General features: G+C 43.3%; 1 protein-coding gene across 1 annotated transcript in view; it reads left to right on the forward strand.

Moving 5' to 3' along the window:
* Window positions 1–19,406, forward strand: part of osbpl6 (oxysterol binding protein-like 6) — a 225,461-nt gene extending 206,055 nt beyond the window's left edge. Inside the window, exons 22-23 of the mRNA XM_039757717.1 lie at window positions 8,323–8,445; window positions 16,184–19,406. Coding sequence (XP_039613651.1) covers window positions 8,323–8,445; window positions 16,184–16,292 — 232 coding nt within the window. The 3' untranslated portion in view covers window positions 16,293–19,406. The remainder of the gene's footprint in view (window positions 1–8,322; window positions 8,446–16,183) is intronic.
* The last annotated feature ends 455 nt before the right edge of the window (window positions 19,407–19,861 follow it).

Consider the following 19,861-nt stretch of genomic DNA (forward strand, 5'->3'; position numbering starts at 1 on the left):
ATCAGTATGGGTGAGGTTTAGAGGTAGCCTGAAAGAAGAATGAACAGTCCTTCCACCCTTGAAGCGGTGGAGTAAAAAAGAAGGGAGCAGTGAGCACAATGAACAGCTGAGGAAAGTAAGGAAGCGAGTGAGGAGCCACATGAGCGCGGGATATCATTAATGTATACAGGCAGGGAGCCTATCTATATATACTGTTTAGGTGGTACACCCGTTTCCCCCCCTTGGGTGTTGCAATAGGACATGAAACATACCTAACTATTGTAAGTTCACTGCAAGGAATTAGCACATGAAACTTCATCTTCCCACCTACATGGAAAGTGGGAGAATTAGTGATGAGTCAGTGAGGGCTTTGCCTTTTATAAGTAGAGACTAGCAAAATATCCGAGCTACGCAGCGGAGAAGTAGTGTGTTAAAGAAGTAATGAAAAAGAAAAGGAAACATTTTAATAATAACGTAACATGATTGTCAATGTAATTGTTTTGTCACTGTTGTGAGTGTTGCTGGCATATATATATATATATACAGTATACAGTATATATGTATACATCCACATATATATGTATACATATGAATATATATGTGTGTGTGTGTGTGTGTATATATATATAAAAATAAAGTGGTACTCTAAGTACTTTAAGTACATGTTCAGAATAGTATTGTCTTTAAATCATAATAAGAAAAATTTCAACATAAAGTGCAGTTTTTCATCTTGAAAAAATAAAGCAGAAACATAAAAGGTAATTTGACCAGCTTCACCTTTAAACTCTGAGTAACCTTAGCCAAAATTTTTTTGTACATTAGGCTAAAACAGTGTGATCATTGAACATTTTGTAATTAGATGTAATTAGAATTACTAACGGTCACGGAAGTCCAATTTCTGTAATGCTTCTAATTTTGGTTGCTTTTCAGTGTCATAAAGCTGTTGAATTTTACTTGAAATAGTCTCTCGGCACGGCAGTTGTAAAGTTGGATGACCTGACGCTAACTGTAGCACATTTTCTAACCCCCTATCTTCCAGCGCTGTTAGTGGTCTACAGTCCAAAGCAATCCATTTTGCGAGAGAATTTGTAAGTTTGACCGATGTTGACTGACTAATTTTGGTTCTGACGCCAGTCATTTCATCAGTTTTAGGCTGCCGACACCTTTTGTTGGTACTCAAACTCGTACTGCTAGTGCTAACAGCATACACAGTTTGTGTGTTCGCTGTAACATGTTTTGCATTTAGATGGTACCGTAAGGTTGAAGTGCGTCGGTGGTATGGAAACTCCTGTTTGCACAGTTTGAACAAAACCACGCTTTTATCAAGGCTTCTGTCGGGTAGTCTTTTGAAATGAAATTTTCCTCCAATCAGTCCTAGCAACGCACTTTATTCCGACTCTTATATTTTTGTAGCTCTGATGTGTGCATCAATGTAATCGGTGTACCAGGAAATCATGCATTGACAGAAGTTCCCGTTTGCTTGTAATGCAAAGTGCGATTAAATGCATTTTTTTTTAACACGTTATGGAGCACATGCATCGAAGCTTCTCAGCTGTGCTTGTGCTAAGAAAAGGAAACATTTTAAAAATAACGTAACACGATTGTCAATGTGACCTTTTGTAAGTAGTGCCTGGAGGATTCAGTGTGGAGAAACTCTAGAGACAGCGTGTGTATTAACTTGTGGATTTTTCTGGGAGTATTTGGTGGCAGTCTGACGAAGTTGCTTAGAAAGACGGCGTTAGCCGCGGAGCTCAGCTCAGAGCGAAATGAGGTGAATGGGAGGGGAGATGATGACGTGACTCCCCACCGCCTTAACTGTCAATCCCCCACAAACACAGTCTCTCAGAATTTGCATAAGCACAGCCCTTCACCTGCAATTTTAACTTAGTTACAAAGTGATCAAAACTCTCGTTTATATCCTGCGTCCTCTCATTAAACTTGTATCCCTCATTACCTGTGGGCATGTGAAACGCCAGCGGCAGCCTGTCTATGAACTTAATTTAAAGTTTAGGTTTACACCTTGCTTTCTTTCCGAGGTAGCAGCACTCATGAATATGGTAGTATATGTCACTCGCTCGCTTCTTATTGTTTCGCTGCCTTCTCAATTATATAATGCATGTTTTCTTCAGCTCTTTTTGGAGCTCTTCCTGGTTTTCTACGCACTGCGTTGACAGTCAGTTCACGTGATTATGTGGGAGGCGTGATGATGTCACACGAAACTCCGCCCCCCACGGCTTTCCAGCTCAACTCCATTACAGTAAATGGAGAAAAATAACTTCCAGTTATGACCATTAGGCGTAGAATTTCAAAATGAAACCTGCCCAACTTTTGTAAGTAAGCTGTAAGGAATAAGCCTGCCAAATGTCAGCCTTCTACCTACACGGGAAGTTGGAGAATCAGTGATGAGTGAGTGAGTGAGTGAGGGCTTTGCTTTTTATTAGTATAGATATATATTTATCTATCATGTAGTGCCTTTCATATCTGTCTCTCCATCTTACATATATATATGTAAACATATAAACATATAAACTTACATTTATATATATATACGTATATATATATATATATATATATATATATATATATATATATATATATATATATATATATATTTATTTATATATATAAAATGGCTAATTATGCCTGCAATTTTTTTTTAGAGTGTGTAAAGTTTAATAATACTTTGTATATGTCATATACCATATCTCACAAAAGTGAGTACACCCCTCCCATTTTTGTAAATATTTTATTCTATCTTTTCATGGGACAACACTGAAGATGTGACACTTTGATCCAATGTCAAGTAGTCCGTGTACAGCTTGTATAACAGTGTCAATTTGCTGTCCCCTCAAAATAACTCAACACACAGCCATTAATGTCTAAACCGCTGGCAACAAAAGTGAGTGCACCCCTAAGTGACAAATGTCCACGTTGTGCCCAAAGTGTCAATATTTTGTGTGGCCACCATTATTTTCCAGCACTGCCTTAACTATCTTGGGCATGGAGTTCACACGAGCTTCACAGGTTGCCACTGGAATCCTCTTCAACTCCTCCATGAGGACATCACAGAGCTGGTGGATGTTAGAGACCTTGAGCTCCTCCATCTTCTGGTTAAGGATGCCCCACAGTTGCTCAATAGAGTTTAGGTCTGGAGACATGCTTGGCCAGTCCAGCACCTTTACCCTCACGTTCTTTAGCAAGGCAGTGGTCGTCTTGGAGGTTACCATGTTGGCATACTGCCCTGCGGCTCAGGGAGGGGATCAGGCTCTGCCTCAGTATGTCACAGTACATGTTGGCATTCATGGTTCCCTCAATGAACTGCAACTCCCCAGTGCCAGCAGCACTCATGCAGCCCCAAACCATGACACTCCCATCACCATGCTTGACTCTAGGCAAGACACACTTGTCTTTGTACTCCTCACCTGGTTGCCGCCACACACGCTTGACACCATCTGAACCAAATAAGTTTATCTTGCTCTCCTCAGACCACAGGACGTGGTTCCAGTAATCCGTGTCCTTAGTCTGCTTGTCTTCAGCAAACTGTTTGTGGTTTTCTTGTGCATCATCTTTAGAAGAGACTTCCTTCTGGGACGACAGCCATGATGACCAATTTGATGCCGTGTGTGGCGGGCGTCTGGTCTGAGCACTGACAGGCTGACCCCCCACCCCTTCAACCTCTCATACGTCTATTTTCAAAAGACAACCTCTGGATATGACGCTGGGCACGTGGCACTCAACTTCTTTAGTAGACCGTGGTGAGGCCTGTTCTGAGTGGAGCCTGTCCTGTTAAACCTGTCGCTGTATGTTTTTGCCCACCGTGCTGCATTCAGTTTCAGGGTGTTGGCGATCTTCTTATAGCCTCGGCCATCTTTATGTAGAGCAACAAGATCTTTTGTTCAGATCCTCCAAGAGTTCTTTGCCATGAGGTGCCATGTTGAACTTCCAGTGACCAGTATGAGAGAGAGAGTGTGAGAGTGATAACACCTTATTTAACACTCCTGAGACCTTGTAACACTAACGAGTCACATGACACTGGGGAGGGAAAATGGCTGATTGGCACAATGTGAACATTTGTCACTTAAGGGTGCACTCACTTTTGTTGCCAGCGGCTTAGACATTAATGGCTGTGTGTCGAGTTATTTTGAGGGGATGGCAAATTGACACTGTGATACAAGTTGTACACGGACTACTTGACATTGGGTCAAAGTGTCATATCTGCAGTGTTGTCCCATGAAAAAATATAATATTAAATATTGACATAAATGTGTACACTTTTGTGAGATACTGTATGTATGAGACAACCAAATCTCAATAAATAAAGTCCATTATATTCATTGCATGCAAAGTTGTATTTATGTGAATATTTCTGGGGAAGGGGGTCCATAGCTTTCATCAGATTCTTAAAGGGGTCCGTCACTCAACAAGGGTTAAGAATCACTGGATTAGAGATCTTTATTGTCACATTTACCGAATGAGCACAGGTAAATTCTTGTGCCGCGGTTTTGGTGATGTACACGGGGAAATGGGAAACTTTCAATTGATGTTGAATGCACAAAAAAACTCATCACAAAATATATTTAATGATGTATTGTACAGGATATGCAATTAATGACGGTAATCAATACTCATTCAATATTCATTTTATGTTTTGAAGTTAACATCATGAAGGTGTTGTCCATTTTTCCGGTCTCATTCTGACAGCCTGCATTGCTCGATGTAACATGACAAGAGGAATGCCAGCGATTTGCTCTTCAATCTTCCTTTTTAGTTCAGTATATGGCTGCAAGACGTGTGCGGTACCCTTGGCTTTCAAGATGTCTCCACGGGGAAAAAAAAAAATCACAATGAGATCTGGGGATCTCGGAGGCCATGGAATGCCACCGTTGTGTGAGATGACTTGCCCTCCAAACAATCGTCGAATAGCTGCCATCGATTGTCGGGCAGTATGAGAAGTGGCTCCACCTGGGGACTTCTTTTTTTAAGGCTGAAACCATTTATTCAAAATTCCACACCCATGTTGTAATCGCATGAGCAGACGGGACACGATCATGATGTCCTAACAGGTAATGACGCTGAAATTCCCTTTGCGCAGCAGTGACTCACAGTGAACGCTTGTTGCGTGCCACTCCACTGCTTCATTATAACTAATGGCAAGGCATTCGAAACGAGGTCACGTTGGTCCCAAACAACTGCCAACTCTCCAAGGTCGCCAACACCTACATCCAAAATTTCCCGTTTCCCAGTGCCACCCTTTATAAATAAATACAGTAAATAAATAAAAGCAGCAGAAAATAAGTGTGAACATAATGTAATGTATGATTTCTGATAAACTAGCCAGTGGGTACAGCACACAGTGCAGGGCAGATAGCATCAGGTCAGTGGGAGTTCGGTGGTCTTGCGGCCCCGGGGATAAAGCCAACCTTGAAGCTGGTGGTGAAGCTCCAGCCATGCTTCCCAGAAGTGTAAGCAAGAGATGACCTGAGTGGCGTTCATCTCTAGTGTGGTAGACAGTAGGACTTTACAACATTAGAACACTCGAGACGAGAACAGGCCATTCAGCCCAACAAAGCTCGCCAGTCCTATCCACTTGTTTCCTCCAAGAAAACATCAAGTCGAGTTTTGAAAGTCCCTAACGTCTTACTGTCTACCACACTACTTGGTCGCTTATTCCAAGTGTTTATCGTTCTTTGTGTAAAGAAAATTTCCCCTTAATAAGTTTACAACGGTGTCCCCGTGTTTTCTTGAACTCATTTTGAAGTCTCTGTGTTGATCCACTGGACTAATTCCCTTCATCATTTTAAACACTTCATTCAGGTCTCCTCTTAATCTTCTTAAGGCTCAGCTCTTTTAATCTTTCCTCATAACTCATCCCTTGTAGCCCTGAATCAGCCTAGTCGCTCTTCTCTGGACCTTCTCTTGTGCTGTTATGTCCTTTTTGTAGCCTGGAGACCAAAACTGCACACAGGACTCCAGATGAGGCCTCATCAGTGTGTTATAAAGCTTGAGCAGAACCTCCTGTGACTTGTACTGCACACATCAAGGCGCTATATAACCTGACAGTCTGTGTGCCTTCTTAATGGCTTGACTGGCAGTTAATAGCGGAGTCCACTACAACTCCTAAATCCTTCTCATGAGGTGTACTCTCAGTTTTCAGTCCTACCATTCTGTATTCAAACCTCACATTTTCACTTTCTATGTGTAATATTTTTAAATGTCATCTGCCATGGTGTGTTATAAAGCTTGAGCAGAACCTCCTGTGACTTGTACTCCACACATCAAGGCGCTATATAACCTGACAGTCTGTTAGCCTTCTTAATGGCTTCTGAACACTGTCTGGAAGTCGATAGCTTAGAGTCCACTACGACTCCTAAATCCTTCTCATAAAGGACATTTAGGGACCTTCAAACGCAACTCGATGTTATTTTGGAGGAGTTATGCTTCATTTACTTCATTGAATTACAACACAGAATTTTATGAACTGTAAATGTGAAATATTTTATATGTGGATTAACCATGTTAAGCACGTTAATGTAACATAGTATATTTTATGGAAGAAAAGAACACTAAATTATTAATCCACCCATCCATTTCCACGCTGACTGAGCTCCAGTTTCCCCACAACGCTGCTAATCTTCTTATATAATACGCTACCGTGGCTGTCCGTTTGTCTGTCTGGGATTTTAAATCACCTCTAGCTTGCAAACCGCTTGAACTATTGACCTGAAATTTGGTACACAGATACTAGATGATGTCTACTGTCCGCTTTCGGGGTGATGATTGACCTCCAAGGTTATTCCACTTTTTATTTTTATTTTATTTTATTGTAGAATTGTACCGCTCTCAGATCCGGCACGATTATAATACACACTGCCCTATTTGAGAGGCAGCAAAAAGAGTGACCAACACTACTTTTCTACTTCCCCACTTCAATTATAGAGACACACCAGTGAAAGCAGGATCAAGCAAAAAATGATTATTGGCAGACAATATATAGGATCACTGTAACAACAACAAAACCTTATATACAGAAAATCGCGCTGCAGCGCTTCCCTTCCCCACACAAATCATAACACCAACCCATAAAAACATACATTACTCATAAAGACATGAGCCAATGGAAACACACAAAAAAAACCAATGGATTTATAGTCTTTTAAATCTTACCTGTACGGAGCGTTGATCTCAGTCTGTAGTGGTGAATGAGACGTCGACCATATCTCTTGTTCCGGGAAACGTTCTGATTAACAGTTCCTTGTGCTGGCCCGTCAAGTCCTCTCCCGTATTCCTTCCTCCCGAAAGAAAAAATCATTTGCTTGGAATGAACCCGGGTTCACCTGACGATATCCAAGAGGTGTTAATCCTTTCCCTCGTGCCTTTTTCTGTTATGGCCTCCTTCTCTCCTCTCTCCTTTTTTTCCCGCCACCTATTTACATTCGGATAGCTCCTCCCCGTCCAGTCTGTTGGCCCTCCAAGCCAGGTACTCCCCTCCCTCTGTATAAAGGCCAGCCCTAAACATAAAGGCGTACCACAACAACAAGTAAGGGAAAAGGTACAAACTTACGGGTACATACACATATTTCAGTTGACCGTTACAGAATCAACTCTCGGCAGCGACCAGCAGGGAGGCTGTGCGCCGCATGTGTACAGACGCCGTTCTCATCCCTACCACTCTACGCCGTCACTTCCCCTACCTCTTCATATCTTAAATCATTCTTGAGGCAGATTGATGACTTAAGTGCCAGCTTAAGTGAAAAATGAAAGAAAAAGTACTAAGTAATTGCAACACAAGAACTAACTTAATCAGTTTTAACGCGAAAAGATGCCAGCAAAAGAAGAGAAGACGCGGGCCGCTAGGGTGGAGAAATGAAGAGCAGCTCAGGAAGCAGCAAGCGCATCAACCTCTGAGCAAATGAATGATAAACGTAGAGAGAAAGAAAGAGGATGAAAACTAGGAATGAATAAGTCAGGTGGTATTGTGCACGTTATTATCGTGCAGTGCGCCATTACTGGTTAATAATATTTTGGTAAATCTTGCAGTAAGGAGACCGGGGTTTGCCTCCCGGGTTCTCCCCTTGACTTCTGCGTTTCCTCCGATAGACCAAAGAGACGCAGATTAGGTGAATCGGTGATCCTAAATTGGCCTCTGTGTGTGTTCACATGATCAGGACTAAGCAAGTTAGAAAAATGACTGCCTGACTAAATCCATTGGTATTTCACACAGCATCTTCCTCCTTGCACAAAATCAAAGGACTTCTTTATCAACTGTAAATTGCGAAGTCCGAACGACAGCAGTGTTCCAGGTGAATGGCTGACGCTGACTCGCTCTCGCTTGCTTCCACGCAGGTATCTGGAGGAAGGGAACGTTGAAGCAGCAGCCTTAGAAAAGCAAAGGATCGAGGAGCTGCAGCGAGTACGCAGAAGGTACAACGATGAGAACAACATCAAGTATGAACCCCGCTTTTTCAAGTAAGTGGCATTGGGAAGCACAAGCAGCACACATTTAGCACGCAGTGCATGGACAGCAGCAAGGCTTCAGTCTTTGGTCTCTCATCCCAGCTAAGCGTTCAACATTTCCAATATGCTTTTGAATTAAGTAACTGCAGTATGTAATTCCAATCTAACACCAGTAGGGGGTACCTAGCCTGTTTTTTTTTTTTTTTGCAGCATTACAGGGTCATGGGGTCATTAATGTCACATGTACCGACGGCACCGAAATCCTTACTTGCACATCTGTATTGTGGGAATGACTTTTATTTAGCTACTTATCAGCGCTCCACCTATACAGCCGTATCTGCACATGGACCTCTGTTGTAGCCTCCTTCACGTGATGTGTAAAAAACAAACCTAAAATGCTGAATTTCTTTCAATAAGGAAAAAAAATATTACCCTGTGTAACAGAAACGCATAAATACCAAAGTACCAACCAGGGTCTGTCGATGGACCAACTGCTGTACTGATGCAGATTTAGTACGCGTCTGTCACATGACGTGTTTTGAGGTGGTCACCAACACACAACCTGATGCTACACATGGAATGGCAGACGCTCGTTTCTTTGCACACTTTTGATATTATATATTTCTTTCCATTTCTGGCACCTAAGGAGGGTGGAATGTCAGAGCCTGATCCACACGATTGACTTGCCCCCTTTGTGCCACATCAAGAGACTTAGTGACTACCACAATTCCCCTGATTAGAACATTGACACTTGCCACATTGTGAACAGGGTCAGGGTTTAGGGGGGGATGACGTTTTCATTTTGTCCTTTTGCCACAATGAAGCTTCACACAACTGAATTCACAACGGCATATCGCGGCAGTTCAGTCATCCGGTGCCCTATGCGTCACTTTCCCTGTCTGTGTCAACGTCCGGTTCACGGTGTCACTGTCGCCTGACTCAACGAATGCTTCACTTTCCATTTGTTTACATGACACTGTAAGTTTTGGTTGAAGGCTCCACCCCTCTCATGAATATTGATGAGGTACCATAGAGTGGCAAAACATCTAGAAACATAATACTATTTGATTCACTAGATAGCCACAGAATACTGGCCCGCTGCGCAGCGGCTGACTTGGGGTTAACCGTTTTAACGTAGAATTCTGAACCCAAGTCACACTCGCCCAAGAGGATAAAGGAAAATAGGGTTTGGCGGGCATCCCTCCAACTTCACTGGCGTGTGTAATTTTGCCGTCATTGGAGTGGGTGAGCAGTTCTTCAACTTGGTTTGCAAAAAAAGCAATTAAATAGACAGACGAGAAAGACACTATATGATAGACAGACAAACGTGAAAGGCAGTATACAGTATGATGGATAGATAGAAGTGAAAGGCACTATATAATAGATAGATATTCATTTTAGCATAGTAGGCAGGATAACACAGATAGAGACAAACTGTATATTTCTGTGAAAATACAAATCAAACTAAACCGATTAAATGTGTTTATAACTTCACTCCAAAAACAATTCGACCACATAAATGACCTTTCTGGCTAACCAGGTTGTATTTGTTATTTTACACAGTTGACTAAATTGAGAGGTCAGCATTTGCCGTGATCTCATGCTCTTGGATGGATGGTAAATCTGAGGTGCCGAGTCAGAAATTCCATGTGAATGCTAGTTGAACAATTTGGACAAAACAAAGCTGCTCAAGTTGTCTGAGTTGCAGCGTAATGCTGACCTTTCACCAGGGCTGTGGAGTCGGTAGATAAATGCTCCGACTCCGACTCCTCAGTTTCTAAATCTTCCGACTCCGACTCCTCTGTATGTATATACTATGCTAATGTATTTTCTATATCCATTGAAGGAAAGGAACGCAACATACATGTCATTTCACCACAGAACTACTGGCTAGGAAGCCAACACTCTACTATAATGCCAGATTAAAGACAAACACAATTGATTGGCGGCCGCAGATTGCGGGTGTCCACATGGACGGGCAGATCCAGCTTGCCGAAAATCTCGACCACCGCCCCCATCCAAAGTAGTGTGATGCCTCTGTCTGCTGCAGTGGCCGTCTCCTCTGTCAGCCAGCCGGAAGTTTAGTGCATTGTGTCACTCACCAGTCAGCTGATCAGCAGAACGAGCCTCTGCTGGAGACAGGTAGGGAGATCTGTGTTCTCGGCTCCTTCACTAGCGCATAGCGAAGGGGAGCCGACGGAGCTGAGAACACACCAGACGATTTTTCAGGCGTTTGACACGTGATGACTCGTTGAATGGCCGAAAAATCGGCAGTGCATCTGTAAATATATGGGGGGCTTTAGGCTAGGTTCACAGTTCCCTGTAACAGTGGAACACGACACAATGGAAAGCGGTGCCGCACCTTACCTGTGCATTACATCCCATATAGTGACGCATACAGTCAATGAAAACCATGCTTCATGGTCACTTGACATGTTCGTTTTGTGGTAACATTATGCACTGCATGCATTGGGCTTTATTCTTACAGCAGAGAAGTAGTTCATTATGACTGTTTGTGAATTGGGACATTTCAACTTATTTTTTTAATTCCCATTTAAATTTAGTAGGAGTCGGTTAACTTTTTGCCGACTCCGACTCCAGGTACCCAAAATTGTCTCCGACTCCGACTCCACAGCCCTGCCTTTCACCCTAGTCAATTGTTTCAAATAATTTAAACATATAACCTGGTCTGTCCAAAACATTTCCATACAAATGATGTCGCTCAAAGTGATTTACATGATGAAGAAAGAGAAAAAAAAGATAAAATATATAAAAAAATAAAATTAGGCAATACTAATAAACATAGAATAAAAAAGTAAGGTCCAATGACCAGAGAAGAAAAAACAAAACCAAAAAAAAAAACAACTCCAGATGGCTGGAGAAAAAAATAAAATCTAAGGCCACGAGACCACCCAGCCCTCTCTAGGCATTCTACCCAACATAAATGATCTCAATCAGTCCTCATTGTATTCAGGGTTCACATGGAAGAACTTGATGATGACGGTCATGTGGACTTCTGGCCTTTAATCCATCAATGGAGGGACATCACGGTGGGTTGAATTCATCCGACCCTCGACTTTAACAAGGGCCACACAGCATGATGGACCCTCCACCAAATTTGACAGGAGGTAGCAGGTGTTTTTCTTGGAATGCGGTGTTCTTCTTCCGCCATGCAAAGCGCTTTTTGTTCTGACCAAATAACTCCATTTTTGTCTCCTCAGTCCAAAGCACTTTGTTCCAGAATGAATCTGACTTGTCTAAATGAGCATTGGCATACAACAAGCGACTCTGTTTGTGGCGTGAGTGCAGAAAGGGCTTCTTTCTCATCACCCTGCCATACTGATGTTCGTTGTCCAAATTGAACTGAATTGTAGAACGATGTACAGATACACCATCTGCAGTGAGATGTTCTTGCAGGTCTTTGGAGGTGATCTATGGGTTGTCTGTCACCATTCTCACAATCCTGCCCATATGCCGCTCCTGTATTTTTCTTGGCCTGCCAGACCTGCTGGTTTAACAGCAACTGTGCCTGTGGCCTTCCATTTCCTGATTCCATTCCTTACAGTTGAAACTGACAGTTTAAACCTCTGAGATGGCTTTTTGTAGCCTTCACTAAACCAGGAGACTCAACAATCTTTGTTTTCAGATCTTTTGAGAGTTGCTTTGAGGATCCCATGCTGTCTGTCACTCTTCAGAGGAGAGTCAAAGGAAAGGAAGCACAAGTTGCGATTGACCTCCTTAAATACCTTTAACCACTCATGATTGGACACTCCTGTCTATGAAGTTCAAGGCTTCACAAGCTCATCATACCAAGTCATCAGCATTGAGCAGTGACAGGCATTCAAATCAGCACCATGACAAGGGGACTCACATTTGTGCACAGCCAGTTTTTCACATTTGATTTAATTTCATACAACTAAATACTGCGTCACTAAAAATCGGAAAACACCGCAGTGCTCAGATGTTCCTAGGAAATGAAAGACATACCACTGTTATCTTTATTGCTGAAAGGAGAGTCAATTATTATGCAGGCTGAGAGGGGGTCCCAAACTTTTTCATAGGACTGTATATATATATATATACAGTATACAGTACAGGCCAAAAGTTTGGACACACCTTCTCATTCAATGTGTTTCTTTCTTTATTTTCATGACCATTTACATTGGTAGATTCTCACTCAAGGCATCAAAACTATGAATGAACACATGTGGAGTTGTGTACTTAACAAAAAAAAAGGTGAAATAACTGAAAACATGTTTTATAGTCAGGTTTCTTCAAAATAGCCACCCTTTGCACACTCTTGCCATTCTCTCGATGAGCTTCAACAGGTAGTCACCTGAAATGGTTTTCACTTCACAGGTGTGTCTTATCAGGGTTATTTAGTGGAATTTCTTGCTTTATCAATGGGGTTGGGACCAGCAGTTGTGTTGTGCAGAAGTCAGGTTAGTTGGACGATCATTTATTTTTCAACAGGACAATGACCCCAAACACACCTCCAGGCTGTGTAAGGGCTATCTGACCAAGAAGGAGAGTGATGGAGTGCTGTAAACGGTCATGAAAATAAAGAAAACACATTGAATGAGGAGGTGGGTCCAAACTTTTGGCCTGTACTGTATATTTATAATATATATATATATATATATATATATATATGTATATATATATATATATATATATGTATATATATATGTATATATGTATATATATATATATATATATATCCATCCATTTTCTAACCCGCTGGATCCGAACACAGGGTCACGGGGGTCTGCTGGAGCCAATCCCAGCCAACACAGGGCACAAGGCAGGAATCCAATCCCGGGCAGGGTGCCAACCCACCGCAGTACACACACAAACACACCCACACACCAAGCACAAACACTAGGGCCAATTTAGGATCGCCAATCCACCTAACCTGCATGTCTTTGGACTGTGGGAGGAAACTTGTCCTTTTGAAGTCGGATCTTCCTCTTATGACACAAACACACCAGTGTGTTTATGCAAGGACCCACAGGCCCCCTGCTCCACTTAAAGAGATATCCTTAAAATACTCATTCCCTCGGACATCTGTTCCAAAGGGAGCAAGTGGCAGAAATGGATAAAGCACATAAAATATGTAGCGACCGTTACAAGTCTCCTACCTCTTCCTGGCTTCTGTCCTCAATGACCTTCCCCATTATGTCCACTGATGTCCTCGCAGACGAGATTCACCATTAAACTGAAATGTGGATGGATCTACTTTAACAAGGCCTTGGAGGATTTTACAGACATGTATGAGGTCCCCACGCTGTCTCCTCTGCTCAACGGATTTAATGTTGTAGTCTGTCCAAGTGTAAAGAACAGGCAGGAGAAAGAGTTACCTATATATAAACCTGCAGAGTTTAAAGTGGAATATTAGAACTAGTGCCACACAAGCAAACAGAATGTGGCTTTGCAAACTAAGATTTTGCACTTCAAGAAGGTGCTGGAAACATTCGTCAGGGATTGCGGTCTATATTGACATGACAGCATCATGCAGTTGCTGCAGACTTGTTGGCTGCACGTCATATGATACGGATCTCCCGTTCCACCACATCCCAAAAATGCTCTACTGGACTGAAATCTGCGGACTGTGGGGGCCATTTGAGGTCAGTGAGCTCATTGTCATGTTCAAGAAACCAGTTTGAGATGATTTGAGCTTTGTGACATGGAGTGTTAATCCTACTGGATGGAGCCATCAGAAGATGTCCACACTGTGGTCATAAAGGGATGGAAATGGTCAGCAACAACATTCAGGTAGGTTGTGGCATTTAAACGATGCTCAGATGGCACTAAGGGGCCCAAAGTGTGCCAAGAAAATATCCGCCAAGGATGGATCCATGCCTTCATGTTGTTGACCCCTACCATCCGAATGTCACCACCGAAATCGAGACTCATCACACCAGGTGACGTTCTTCCGATCTTCTGTTCCCAATTTTGGTGAGCCTGTGTAAATTGTAGCATCAGTTGCCTGTTCTTGGCTGACAGGAGTGTCACCCGCTGTGGTGTCCCGCTGCTGTAGCCCACCTGCTTCAAGGTTTGACATGTTGTGCACTCAGAGCTGCTCTTCTGCACACCTCGGTTGTAACGAGTGCTTATTGGAGTTCCTGTTCCCTTTCTATCCGCTCAAACCAGTCTGGCCATTCTCCTCTGGCATCAACGAGGCAGAGAGAACTGCAGTTTGCTATTTTCCCTTTTTCAGCCCATTCACTGTAAACCCCTAGAGATGGCTGTGCATGAAAGTCCCAGTGGATCAGCAGATTGTGAAATACTCAGAGCAGCCCGTCTGGCACCAACAACCCCACCATGTTCACAGTCTCTTCAGTCCCCTCTCTTCACCATTCTGAGGCTCAGTTTGAACTTCAGCAGGTCGTCTTGACACCGTCTACAGGCCTGTATTATCATAGTATTTCCCTATAATTACCCTTTACCCGTTTCCTCAAGGGTGAGTGTTCTCGTCAAGTTCGTTATCGGGTTGGTCTACTGTTGCACTTTATGAACAACACACACACACACACAGACCCTAACCACAACAGTGCCCTATGAATGACATACAGTGTTTTGATATCTCAGACCTAAATATTACTTTTGGTCTACAAGAATACGTTTAAACATACAAAGACTCAGCACTCTTGACTATAGGCCATTTATCAGCCAAGAACACCTTCTTTATCGTATTGTCCCTAACTATTTAGTAGCGCTCTCACCCTCAGCCTTAATAAACCTCACAGCACAGATATAATGGCAAAAATCCGGCTGTCACCAGGTGCTCAAATAAATCTAACTTATTACTTCAATCACTCTAGACATTAAGACAAAGCATAGAAAGTTAAAAGCAGAGTGGTATTTATTACAAGAATAATAATAATACCACTGGAACAAAGAATAATAGAAAAATAGGTACTGATAGGAAAGTCTGAATATATATAGTCTTTGGGAAAAAGCTTACGGAAAAAGGTAGAGATGACAAGGATGAATGTCCCAGGGAGGTGTTTGATTTAGCAATCGATGTTCATGATGCCTTTCTGACGACCAGTGCCGTTTTCGTCTGTTCCTCTTCTTCTCGTTGCTTCTCACGTCGTTGCTTTCAAAATGAGACATATTTATTATAAAGTTTCATGCCGTGGTTTCACAACACATGAATGTTCCATGCACCGGATTGGCAGGCTGTCAATATGATGGATGAATTTTGCTCCCCAGGTAATAAAGTTCTTTGATATTGCCTCAGTTTTTCCTTTCCCAGGCCGTAAACCCAATTGATGTCCCAGATGTCCATCTGTAAAGTAATCAATAGCCTGAGGTATCAGCTCAGGCCTCCTTTCCCAGGCTGTAAACCAAATTAGCACTAAGCTATGAACAACTGTTATAAAAGTGACGTATAAGGAAGAGGATATGTCTTTTTATTATAATGCCTCCTACATCTGAATTCATCTTGTTGGGATTGAGCAAAATATAATACAGAATAAGATGTAGATTTTATACACCATAACAAGGCCGAAATGCACTGAGTTCCTGCAATGTGATTGGCTAATTAAAGATTTGTGTTAACAAGCACTTGAGCAGGTGTACCTAATAAAGTGGCTGGTGAGTGTATAAGTAACATACCGTAGGACTCCAGTTCACATGTTGCTTTTCTCCATCACTATACACTAACAAATCAATTTGATGCTCAAGTGGCAGGTGTCTCTGTCAGCGATTTTAACCATTTCCTTTCTTTCTTTCCTTTTTTCAGGAAGGTGATCGATTCCAATCAGAGGGAAAGGTGGGTCAGCAACAGCACCTACTGGGACCTGCGCAAATCCCCTGGCTTCAGCAAACTGGACTACCTAACGCTTTGGTAACAGCTAGCAAGGAGGAGACGCTTACCTATGCACAAATATATAACGATTTACCGTGTTGCAGCTTTGGGTTTTCGGGGGGTGACGACGGTAAAGTTTTAAAACACCGGGGGACGGGCGTTCACATCCCCGTTGACCACGAGCACCAGCAGAAACCCCATTTCAAATGAGGAGATGGCAGGATGACCCCCCATGGGCACCACGGAGGGGAGCCAAGCTGAAAGCTGTCGGCAGCTTTTAACCGTCTGCGCTTGCCTTAAGAGAGACCCCTTTGGGAGTGGCATCATGCCAGTCCAGCTCAGCACATGAGAAATGCCACACGCAAGCAAGAAGGCAAAACAGGGAGCCGAGGAAGAGCGGAAGGTTTTCACATGAAAATAAATATACACAAGGTATGGGTTCACCCAAGAGCATTCTAGATCACGGTGCGTAACCCCCTCCCTGTCACCATGCGCCAACGCTCCCCTCCACTCCCATTGGAAACAACAGGTATAGGCATTTTAAAAACAATTACCCTTTAAATTGTGTGTGTATTTAAAATGCGGTGTCACCACCTGGGGCCGCTGCGCTTACTTATTTTGATAGCAAAGGAGAGAACAGGATTCAAGTGTCCCTCTGCTGTGGGAAGAAAAGATGCTGCCACAGGCTACATGTTAGAGTTCTGACTTTTATTCTTAAGATGGAAATAACTCTGCTTTAAGTTTGGTGCTTCTTTTATTTCTAACTTTGAGTCGTCACATGTAAAAATGGTGAAAAATCTCACGATATCTCGAGGAAAAAGCGGTAAGAAGCCCCGCCCCATGTTGAAACAAACTGCAGAGAAGCCCCACCCTATCTTGAAGTGAAAGCAGTGAGAGGCTCCAACTCATTTTAAAGTGATTGGGCGGGGCTTCTCAGCACTATTTTGAAGGAAAAGATGAGAAGCCCCACCACCTCACTTTGAAATAAGTGATGAGAAGTCCCATCCCCATTTTTGTAGTAGTAGTAGTAGTGGTAAAAAGCCCCACCTCTCTTTGTAATAAAAGTGCAGAGAAACCCCACCCTGTCTTGAAGAAAAGGTATTGAGAAGCCCCACCCCATTTTGAAGTAATAGGAAGAAGCCCCACCCTGTCTTGAAGTAAAAGCAGTGGGAGGCTCCGACTCATTTTAAAGTAATAGTGCAGAGAAGCCCTGCCCAATTTTGAAGGAAAAGATGAAACCCCACCTCACTTTGAAATAAGTGCTGAGAGGCCACACCCTGAAGCCCCGCCTCACTTTGAAATAAGTGCTGAGAAGCCCCACCCTGAAGCCCCGCCTCACTTTGAAATAAGTGCTGAGAAGCCCCACCCTGAAGCCCCGCCTCACTTTGAAATAAGTGATGAGAAGTCCCATCCCCATTTTTGTAGTAGTAGTAGTGGTAAAAAGTCCCACCTCTCTTTGTAATAAAAGTGCAGAGAAACCCCACCCTGTCTTGAAGAAAAGGCATTGAGAAGCCCCACCCCATTTTGAAGTAATAAGAAGAAGCCCCACCCTGTCTTGAAGTAAAAGCAGCGGGAGGCTTCGACTCATTTTAAAGTAATAGTGCAGAGAAGCCCTGCCCAATTTTGAAGGAAAAGATGAAGCCCCACCTCACTTTGAAATAAGTGCTGAGAAGCCCCACCCTGAAGCCCCGCCTCACTTTGAAATAAGTACTGAGAAGCCCCACCCTGTCTTGAAGTAAAAGCAGTGAGAAGCTCCAACTCATTTTAAAGTGATTGGGCAGGGCTTCTCAGCACTATTTTGAAGAAAAAGATGAGAAGCCCCACAGCACTTTGAAATAAGTTCTGAGAAGCCCCAACCCCATTGTGTAGTAGTAGTGGTAAAAAGCCCCACCTCTCTTTAAAATAAAAGTGCAGAGAAACCTGTCTTGAAGAAAACGTAGTGAGAAGCCCCACCCCATTTTGAAGTAATTGGAAGAAGCTCCGCCTCACTTTGTATGTGCAGAGAAGCCCCATCCTGTCTTGCTGTCTACCTCGCGCAATGACCTTAAAAGAGATGTGGTAGTTCATTTTGGCTCACCCTGTACAACAATAAAATGAGAAAAACTTCCCAATGAGAGAAGACTGTTGAGGCAATTGATAAAGTCAGATTTCATTTACTGATCAGAGGGCTTGATGGCAGTTTGCGAGTTCTTCTCTCATTTTCTGTACTCGTTCTCTCCATCTGATGAGGCCATTCTGGCAGCATGAACTGTGACTCTGATGGATCCCACGATCTGGACCTACAAAACGAGGTAATAAGACGGCCACTCGGATAGAACTGGAATGTGGGTGGAACAGGCACCCGTGTTTTTATTTGACAGTCACCTGAAGGAGTCACCTGTCAATCGTACCACACCCATTAAATTACTGGGAGGAAAAGAATTTGAGGAAGCCTTCGGATCCACCAATCGGCTGCACGTTTCATTTCCGGCCACCCACTGTGAAGGTCCACCCACACTTGTTGCTTCTGGGAACCTCTTGAACCCGAGCCAATGAGGACACACAGGGATTGGAGAATAGTGTGTCGGTGTTGCTATTAAAAACCAAACGAAAGACAAAGTCTCCAACAAGTGCTGTGCATCACTAAATAATCCTTAAAATCTAGAGGAACATGGAGAATAAAACTTACTTCTAAAATTCAGATAAAACAGTTGCTCCATTCCAGTTAAAAACTGCAGCAGCAGCAGGTTCCTCCTCAGCCAACCCAACTCATGGATTCACCACGTATCTCCCCAGTGGGTCTTCTACCTGGCAGAGAGTCGAGACCACCTCTCCTGCCTCCCATCCCACCTGCCTCAACTGGCAGGACGCACACAGCTAGACCTCCATGATCCCATATGCCAGCCACACACACTAATCCACTGGGACGCTCCTTCACTGCCAAGGCCCAGCCATTCTGCCACCTCTCACCCGAGCTGATGCTGCCATTGCCGGCTGGTGTACCCCCTGCCCATTCGCCTCTCCTTTTTCTCCGTCTTTTTTTTTTTTCTTCAGTCCAATCCACCAATTGTCCCCTCCTGTGTCATAAAGACTCCCTTCACAGGCCGGACTGGGTACAGTTCTGTCCTGCGCCTGCTCCAAGGTGTGGTTGAAGCACTTGTATTTTAACTGGAATGAAAGATCAGCCAAGCACCCCAATCAAAGTCTGAGTGACGTCTGCGCCCATTCGGAGCCTGCCAGGTAGAAACTGCTTGGCATTGAACACTTTCCATCCTCCTTTCACTTGTCAATCAATATTAATACTTTAACATTTACAAAGCGCTTTGCATAGTGAGTGTGGAGCCACTTCAACCACCACTACTGTGCAGGACCCACCTGGTTGATGTGACGGCAGCCACTTTTGTACCAGTCAGCTTATCCCACATAAGCTGTTACAGAGAGCGAGAATTAGAGACGGGATGATTAGGGGACCGGAATGACCAGACCATGGTGGGCAGTTTAGCCAAGACAGCGGGAGACACCCTACTCTTTATGAAGGAAGGATGCCCAGGGATCTTCTATGACCACACAGAGTCAGGACCTCGGTTTTAGGTCTCGTCTGAAGGATGGCACCATTTTTACAGCACCGTGGCC

The sequence above is a fragment of the Polypterus senegalus genome, chromosome 6, assembly GCF_016835505.1.
Source record: "Polypterus senegalus isolate Bchr_013 chromosome 6, ASM1683550v1, whole genome shotgun sequence".
NCBI lineage: Eukaryota > Metazoa > Chordata > Cladistia > Polypteriformes > Polypteridae > Polypterus > Polypterus senegalus.